The sequence below is a fragment of the Otolemur garnettii genome, unplaced genomic scaffold (genome assembly GCF_000181295.1).
Source record: "Otolemur garnettii isolate 467f Iridium unplaced genomic scaffold, OtoGar3 scaffold00011, whole genome shotgun sequence".
NCBI classification, from domain to species: domain Eukaryota; kingdom Metazoa; phylum Chordata; class Mammalia; order Primates; family Galagidae; genus Otolemur; species Otolemur garnettii.
In genome coordinates, this window is record NW_003852406.1 from 3,002,413 (window position 1) to 3,012,319 (window position 9,907).

The 9,907-nt window shown below is 38.8% G+C and overlaps 1 protein-coding gene across 1 annotated transcript in view; it reads right to left on the minus strand.

Annotated features, from left to right (window-relative positions):
- Positions 1 to 9,907, minus strand: part of ATP8B4 (ATPase phospholipid transporting 8B4 (putative)) — a 240,815-nt gene that overhangs the window by 201,491 nt on the left and 29,417 nt on the right. Inside the window, exon 3 of the mRNA XM_023509982.1 lies at positions 618 to 676. Within this exon, the coding sequence (XP_023365750.1) occupies positions 618 to 676 (59 nt within the window). The remainder of the gene's footprint in view (positions 1 to 617; positions 677 to 9,907) is intronic.

Sequence of the window (9,907 nt, forward strand, 5' to 3'; positions counted from 1 at the left end):
TAATCATTCTCACCTAAATAGAATAATTTGGGACCTGGGAATTCTCTCTTACATATGCTTTTCCACACTCCTCCTGAGTTGCTTAGAAGAAATACTCCAAATGCCATTCATCGACCATTACTATTTCCATCACCAAGTACAACCAAAAAGGCCAATTTTCATTATTCCTGTGAGTTCTACTACCCAAGTGGGCATGAAAATTAACTAAGCATAAATTCTTCAGAAGGAAGATATTTTATTATCTCCCCATGCCTAGAAGCAGTATAATAAGAGAGAAGTAAGTGTGTAAACATGACTAAGATCTGTATTTATGGAAACATATGGCACCTTGCTATTAAAATGGGCCAACAAAGGAAGTTTTGAGTGAGGTCATAAAGTTCTAGAAGACATGAATCCCACTGTACCTGAAGTTAAGACCTACCCCAGCATGCATATAGGATGAGTGTTTAACCAACTGCAAAATGATAGGTATACCATGGGTGTTTTACTCACTGCGACCTACCCCACCATGTGCATGGGAGGGGTGTTTAACTCATTGCATATTGATGGGTATACCATGGGTGCTTTACTCACTGAGACCTACCCCAGCATGTGTATAGGATGGCTATTTTACTCACTGCGTACTGAAACTTTTCATTATATTCCCGGTCATTGGCTTTCACTCTCCGTTCCACTTCTAAAGAGAAAGAGAAATCAGGTATGAAATTAAATTTTAGGCCCACAGAAACATATAACTCATTAAAATAACATCACTCAGGTTACTTTGATTGTTGTCAAGGTTGCAAGAATTCTTTCCTTTGAAATTTGAAGGGCATTGGTTTTTTTCCAGTTTAAATGTTGGAACAAATGTTGGAAATTCCCAAAACAAAAAGCTGAAATGTGTTCTCACTGTCTTTCTGATGCTAGCCATAAAGCAAAACATTATGTGTCTCCAATTTCTACCTCTCTCCAGCTCCGCAAAGACCCTTCCTCTTAATTTCCAGTAGTTCCTAAAAAAGAAAGAGCCACTAAAATTCAAATGCACCCTGGGGAAGAATTTCTTTTCCTTTTGCTACAAAGCCACAAAATATAGCATAGTCACATAAAACCACACAGAAGTAGCCAGCGAGGTCACTGACCTTATGATCATAGAGCCAAAGGTGATATTTGTAAGCAACCCAGACGTATTCAAGAGGAATACCCCATGATCAGGAGACTGAGATCTGCCTTTAGCTGGAAGTGACCAAAGAACAAAATCTCTTCTGAAACTGAATGCAAACACCAGTGCAAACAGCAATATAAAAAGACAGCAAACCCAAAGATTATGACAGTGCAGAAATAAAAATTTGCAGAGGACAAAAGACAGCACCCCAAAAACACTGTAATAGCACGTCTTGCAGTAAGGGTAACAAGCTCTTGCTCCATGTTTACTGGAGAGGTGCTATCAGAATTGACCAAAGGTTTATGATGAAATAATGAGATCTAAGGGAACAAAGTCAGCAAAGTAACCACCAAATGTCCATGTCGGACGTCCAGAAAAGTGAAACAACCATCTCACCCAGGATTCCCTAAATCCCACAGTTCTCCAACTGGGTAAGTGATAGGTGGCAAAGGTGTAGGTATTGGCATAAGAGTCTGAGTTTACACAAGACACCTATGACCGCAAAGAAAGGAGACTGGATGGTGGAAACTAACTTGGAGGCACAGGTTAGGGTTGGAGAAGGGAAGAGCAAAAAAAAAAGTAAAGACAAGAAGAGCTAGAAGTAAAAGGAGATGAGAAAGATGAGGGAGCAAAAGAGGGAAAGAAGGAAAGAGGAATATATTTTAGCACCTGCCCCCATATGCCAGGCACCATGATTATAAGAACTGACTAATTTTTCCTAAAAGTCTAGGAGCAATCTAAATGTCTCTGCAGCCCCCTCAACTCCCAAGGCTCTGAGGAGTACTCCTGACAAACGATACCCTGCCTTTGGTTACACTTGGGTTTCTACCATGTGAGACTGTTTTGTCTATTTGGTATCCACCTATGCAGTTGCTTTCTTGTCTACCTAATAAAATCAGTTCCCTATGATTGTTCCTGTTTTCCAGTTTAGCTCAGCTAATTGCTGATAAGGACAACAATGAACTGATATCAACAGCTGATGCCACCTGAGTGGACGTGCTCCTAACGTGAATAACTCTGAAACTCAGAACCACCAGGAAGCAACCTCTCATCCAACCACGTACCTGAAAGAAACATTTCAAACCCTGGCTGTAAAAGCACCTCTCTTCATTGCTGATTTCTCAACAAAGAGCAAAGCTACCAAAGCCCAAAATGGTACGTAGGAGGGCAAGAGAACTTAAAAGTTTAAATAATAAATAATGTATTTATATAGCTCTACCCAGCAATAATAAAACTGCTGGTAAGAAAATAGTGAATATTATTGAGAGGGTGGATATTTCTGGAACAGTTATAATTATTTAATATTCACTAGTTAACCTGGCCCACTAGCTTGCTGCATCTAATTCATATTAATAGATTAAGTTAAACAGTGAATAGAAATCAGAAATGCTAATGTGTATATTAATTGATTTTGGCGTACATTGCTCACATTCAGATGATAATCTTTTTTAAATTTCACATTTGTCTGAAGTGTATCCAAGAGGATTCTACAGCTCTGTATCTAATTCTGCCCACTCCAATTGCCAGAATCATGACCTGATGAGCCATGTAGGAACCATTATGGCCAGTGTCTCCACATAGCCACACTCCACAAGGATTGGGACTAGCCCTTTCCCAAAGAAGCCAAGTAATTTCTACAGAAGGTCAGATTTGATCTTCTGGGTATCCAGATTGCTTTTATGCCATAAGACCTGATTAGAGCCAGGCAATCCTCCTTTTGTTTCTAAATCCTTGTTAATAAGTCAAAATCTTTGCTTCTGTACTTCTAATAATTATTATCTTTCTTAACTGAGTCTTTGTGGATTAATTCTGGCAGAAGAGTTTACATCCCTTCAATTAAGCTGTGCAAAATTTAGCTGAGCACAGTGGCTCACACCTATAATCCAGCACTCTGGGAACCTGAGGCAGGAGGATCACTTGAGCTCTGGAGTTTGAGACCAGCCTGAGCAAGAGCAAGATTCTGTGTCTACTAAAAACAGAAAAAAAAAAAAGAAAAAAAGATTAACCAAGCATAGTGGCTGATGCCTGTAGTCCCAGCTACTCAGGAGGCTGAGGCAAGAGGATTGCTTGAACCCAGGAGTCTGAGTTTGCTGTGAGGGAAGCTGACATCACAGCACTCTAGTCTGGGCAACAGAGGGAGACTCTATCTAAAAAAAATAACTGCAAAATTTGACTTCGGTTCTAAATCTCTACAATTGTAAACCTTTAACCTGACTATGAGAGGCCTGAATTATCTCTGTGGGGATTAATTTTCTTCCAAGTGCTACCATCACGTATGAGGGGATATAAACCCCTCTTGGCCATAAATCACATCCTGCAAAAGAGGAAGCTGAAAACAAATCCCCCATAACAACTCCTACTGAGAATGACTCAGAGGGCCCATGATCTTATGCTTGACACCTTATAGGCATTATGGGACACTTCCAGATATTAGAATGAAAGGGAAGTGTCATCAAGAGGTTTATGACCTACTAGTGCAAGTCGAATCCTGCACAATTATCACCGAGTTTGTTCAGTTCCAAAAAGGAGTGAAGTGATACATAGGATGGATAAACTATCATAAACCAGTAGGTTTAAATGGAGTGAAAGGGGTAGAAGAGCTTCACGTTTGAGAAGGCAAACTAAGAATGCCTTTTCCCTCCCTTCCTTCTCAGCTCTCACTGAAATGACAGAAAATATGGATTGTTTTAAAGAATAAAAACATAACAGGGCTAGAAAACAAGAGTAGTGGCTAGCAGAGGTTTACAAATTTTGAAGAAAGCCTAGAAAATAAAATAGAAAGCAGATGGGGTCATTGCAACCATGATTAACTCCAGCCAACAGAATTAAAGGAGTGCCCCAGAGCAGCCCCCAAGTAAACACGAGGTTGACAGTGCATTTACAGATAGGGAGACCATCCCAGTTACATCTATTATCTTGGCAAAATAATTAATAGAGTCCCTTTCACTCTCAAAACTGTCTCAATTTGGATGACCAATTAATATATATGATCACCTCACTTACACAGCATCATCAGAGTGATCAAATAATAATCAAGCCAGCTGGGCACTCCCACACTCCCTCTTCTGCCCACTAAAGAGAGTAGTCAACATGCCACAGGAGGAAGCCAAGGTGCGTGATGGGTCTCCAAGAGAAACTGCTCTGACCCCCACAGCAGCTAAAGCAGGCTCAGCCCTCTGGAAAACCTGCCTTCCCAAGGTGATGGTGGAAATCACCAGACTGCCAGACTAATCCACAGAAAAGCCTCTCTGTCAGCAGGTCACTCTCTGGCCCTTCTGTTTAAGGGAGAGGCCTGGCGAGGAGAAAGGCCTTCACAACCGCACTGATCTGTCTAGTCCTTCATAGATACAGATATCTGAGGAAAACCAACAGCACAAAAAAGAGGGACACAAGGGGAAGAGTAATCCTGAATCAGACAGGTAGAGAAAAGGGATTGATTTTTCTTTTTAATTCTAATTAGAATCTCAAAGATATTTAAGAAGACATGGCATCACCAAGCACAAATAGCTGATATGAGCAAAGAAAACAGAAAAAAAGGAAGAGTTCCCAGCAATTAAAATTATTCAATGGGCATACTGTAGGGTACGATGGACAGAATGGAAGAGAAGATTAAAAAAAAAATCTCTTAAAATGTATATTAAAATGACAAAGAGGAGGAAAATGTGAAGAGAAAACTTAGGAGAAGAATATAAACAATGGATAAGGGAAAATAATAAGAAGGAAATTTCTCTCTACCAGAGTAAGATATAACTCTTCATAAGGAGAGGGCCAACAAGTACCAATAGGATGAATAAAAATGGACCCACAGATCTTCATAAAATTTTGAGCCCCAAGAACAAGCAGAAAATTATAAAAACATCCAGAAGGAAAAAAAATGGTTAGCCCAAGACACAAGAATCAAATCAACATGAAATTTCTCATCAGCAAAAAGGAAGAAGACACTAAAATGACACACTTCGGTGTTAAGGAGAAATGTTTTAGAACTTGGAATTTTACGCCAAAAATAATCAGTTAAGTGCAAAAAGGAAACACAGACATTTCCAGACATGAACCGTATTTACATATAAGACCATTTCTGAAACAATTACTCTAGAATGTACAATAGGAAAAGTGGTTTAAACTTAAAAGTAAAATAGAGTGGAAGAAAACACAGAAGCAAGAGTGATGATGAACTGGAGTCAAGATAGATAATAAAAATGCTGTCATAACGCCCCACAGCCCTGCTGCGGGTGGGCCACGTCTTCAACAGAAAAGGGAGCACCTATCTATTGCCCTCATTCCACAAAGCCTATTAGGTAATAATAAACTAGCATATCATGAAAGGTACAATTATTATTATGCTAGTTCTTGGATCAGACATTAATTTCTCTAAGAAATCCTCACACAGAAGTCATTGTTTGATATGAAAAGCATAAAATGACGGTTTTAGAGCTGTGTTTTGTAACAACCCTAGGGATATCATCCCAAAACACAATTCAGTTTCTGTATTCATTCTCTGCTGATGCAATTAAACCCAGGAATGTATTTTAGGCTATTTGAATGAATGAAGCTATATGTCCTCCAAACATTTTAATTTTTACTTCTCTCAACTGCACGTGTGCTAAATACTATGTGACCATGAGCATAAGATTGAGCTTCTTAGAAAATACCTGGAGAGTTGCTATGCCGTTTTGCTAGCTAAGTACACGAGCCATAGGTAAAAGATCAAGTTGGTCATGGTGTTAACATCATTTAGCAACAACCAAGGAGCCTAACAAAGACATGTGCTTAGATTGGAAGTAAGCCATCCATCATTCCAGCAATTCAAGAGAACAGCCATCAGCAGAGGTAGGATTCCCAAAATACCTGATTGGAATCTGCTCCAGAATATGGAAAAGTAGGCCCTGAAAGGCTTTGATTCCTACATAGGATGAAGGAAATAGCCTATATCCCCCCAAAATCATAAAAGCCTATATAATTTGATGCCTTCTTCAACCAACTATCAATGAAGCACTCATAGAATGCTTATCTTTGGCCAAGTGGCTCACTCCTGTAATCCTAGTACTCTAGGAGGCCAAGGCAGTTGGATTGCTTGAGCACACACATTTGAGACCAGAATAAGCAAGAGCAAGACTCAGTCTCTACTGAAAATGAAAAAACTAGCCAGTCATTAGGGTGGGTGCCTATAGTTCCAACTACTTGAGAGGCTGAGGCAAGAGGATTGCTTGAGCACAAGAGACTGAGGCTGCTGTGAGCTAGGCTGACACCACAGCACTCTACCCAGGGAGACAGAGTAAGAGTTTGTCTGAAAGAAAGAAAGAAAGAAAGAAAGAAAGAAAGAAAGAGAGAAAGAAAAGAAAAGAAAAAAAGGTTATCTTTGAGCCATGTGCTTCCAGTTACATTCTCCAAGATAATTAACTAAAGATATCTAGTTTATTTTAGGAAGTGGTCATTTATAAATCAGTTAAATGTAAGAGTACATTCACCAAAATAAATAACCTAATTTCAGGATAATTAACCTATAGCTCCCTACCTCTCCCTCAAATAATTATCTAATAGATCTAATGGTTTGTTAGAGTTACTTCTGGTTTAATATTAAAAAAAAAAATTATCACCTATTCTTTTCTTCCCATTTGCAAGAGGAGATGCCTCCAGAACACTGAAAAGGGTTATCAGATCAATTTTTTAAAAAAGTTTAAAAGATGGGAAGGACATAATACTATCCTGCTGGAAATTTTTAACTGTGATTGAAAGGTTATTGCCCTGTTAGAGATTTTTAGGATCCATAAAAGCGAGAGTTTGATGAGAAGCCCTCAGATGAGAAGAGACCTAGATCTTGAGGCAGTGAGATACTAAATTCTTTCATAACTATCTGTTTGAGAACATTTTAACTTAAGACTTCACTTCACCTTACTATGAATTACCAGTAAAATAATGTCACTTGGTATCACAATCATTAAATGAGGAGACGTATGGAAAGTACTTTATCAACAAAGAAAATAACAAATAGGTGAAAACGATCAATCACTCAGGCTCAGCTAGTCAGCCTTAAAGTTGCTTATATTGTTTCCCAGGAGGATCTTCAAGTAATTTTCTGAATATTTTCAGTGGAAATTGGCAAATGCCCATTGATTCTACTCCAGGTCCTCGAAGGCAACACCCAGCTCCTAATCTGGGCTCTTCTCCATCATAATATAATAAATTAAATATCATCTATCTTTCCACTTTCAGTAGGCAAGAGAAAACAGGTCATACATGTCTCCTTTTTTAACAGTTTTTCAGTGAACATTTCATACCACCTTAGTGTTTAAGATTAGATAGGGAACACAGGAGCTCTGCCAGTAAGACAAAGTGTAAGGAGAAGAGTTAGGAGGCTTCCACAGACCCCTGATCACAGCAAGTATGAGTCCCAAATCAATAAACACAACTGTCTTTCTCCAATTAAATCCTTTAGTAACCACGGTTTTTAGAAAGCAGCCTTCAGGCACTTTGTTTTAGACTCCCTAAATCATGAAATGATGAGCTAATGTGGAAATCTGGGGTCCCTATATAAGACCCTGACGGCATTGGCTGATATTTCCTTAACAAGGTTGGTACTGATCCAAAAGCTGAAGGATGTCCCCAAACATGGAGTGTCATTGGGGTTTGGGATTATTATTGTTTTGGGGGAGTGGGGTCAGAAATCTCAGAAAAATTCCCTCAAGCTAAATCAATAACTTAAGTGTTCTTCGTTCTTAATTTTCTTTCATTCTTCACAATCTGGTCCATGTGGTTAGAAGCCAAAGCAATTCATTAAAGCCACGAGGAAAGAACAATGAGTGGAGAGAGCTTTAAAGAAAAGACTTCCCCAGCCTCCAAGATTTCCTGATTTGACTCCAAGAACACATTCTGATACAAATGAAAAATATGTGTCCCCATCGGGGTTTCCTATTGAAACCCAATGGTGACCTTTAGCTTCTAGGACTTATTGACATTTAAGCAGAAAACTAAAGAGAATAGAAGCAAAATAAAGCAAAGAATAAAAGAAGCAAAAAAAATCTTCCCACAATGTTGTTGTTGTTGTTGTTTTTAATGCTTGTCCTCACTTTATAAAAAAAAAAAAAAAAAAGCTTGGAAAGACAGTTAGGGGATTCAAACAAATACTAAAGGGCCTTGGGTTTGTTTTCCTTTTGGCTGAGCCAATTTGCTCATCAAGTCCAGATAGTTGGAAAATTTGATTTATTGGGAGTTTTATTCCTCCCATGGCTCACTACAGTATCACAAAGAGATAGAAAATCTTTTACCAATTCAATCCTCTTCTAGAAATGTGAACTGGATTATACAAATCACAAGTTAAATTGTTATAAATCTCTATGGAAGCCGTTGGCATGTAGCTTTCTGTAAGTGTAGATTCACAACTAAAGACTTAAGAATTACTATAATAATAATGCTAAAAATAACAACTTAATACTTAATTGAGTACCTGCTAAAAGCTAGGTATTCCATGAAGTATTTGCACATTTATTATTTCATTAATCCTCAGAACAATCCCATTAGGTACGTGCTGTTATTAGCCCCACTTTACAGATGTGGAAATAAAAGGCTGCAAAGTAGAGTCAGAATTCAAACACCAAACAGGCTCCCTTGTAAAAGAAGCTGGGAAGGGAGTCTGAGCCCAGGGAATTGGCACTGGTACTGTGCAGAGATAACTTGGAACTGCAATTGGTGTGTGCCTGAGTCTAACTGTCAAGGAGAAGGGGACAAGGCCTCTCTCGTCAAATGCAATACCCAGGGATGTATTTCAAATCACACACCCATCCCAGTGAACTCTATGGCCCAGTAACCTCATCTCTTCCAGGACTGGCCTCTGCTTTACTGCCAAAGCCACCTGGAGGACTTGCTATCTTCAAAACTTTATTTATATGTCCTGGTTAGAATCTGTTCTCTGGTATCTACGTTCTTTTATAATTTGATAACCTATAGCAAATAAAAAATGCATTTTTGTAGACTCGGCCAAGATCAGAATGCTTTCTCTAAAGATGGAAAATAGCCAATTTTTTTCTCTTGACAGCATCCCCACTCAAAAAAAAAAAAAAAAAAGATCAATCAGAATCTGCCCCAAGGATCATAAGAACCTAGAAGATCAGATTACGTTCTTTAAAAATGGAAAATAAGCATTTTCTTCTCTTGACAGCATCCCCTTTAAAAAAACAACAAAATCAGGATCTGCCCCAAGGATCGTAAGTGCCTAGAAGCTGAAAGGCATTTAATTTTTCACTGTTAGACACACTCTAGCCACCTGTCATAAAATGAGAGGAAAGAACCCCAGATGTAAAAGAAAGACATGTGAGAAGGAAATCTGAGGACTTTACTTCTCTGCTTGATACTTCAGGGATCACACAGGAAGCTGTGTTTCAAATCCTGTCATTTTAAGATGCATGAGGCTATAAATTAAGTTTCTTTAGCACATATTAGTTTCTGTATCTCAGCTCCCTGGATCCACATAGCAACAAATAAAGTTAGCTGGAACAAAGAGAAAGTAATTTTTTCCAGAAATATTTATTGAGCTTCTTTGAGTAAGGCTCCATTCTAGGCAGTGAAGGAAAAACAAAGACAAATAAGACAGTGATCACCTCCAAAGGGTAGACATGACCATAAATACCAGAGTGCTGCAAAAACCAGAGAAAAGGAAAGTCAAGTCCAGACGTGTGGTCATGGAGCATCCCCGCCTGTCCCAGGAAGCTCTGAGGGAACTATGTAAGCTGTAGACAAGGTAGGAAGTGTGGTGGGTTGTTTTGCCAAACACTT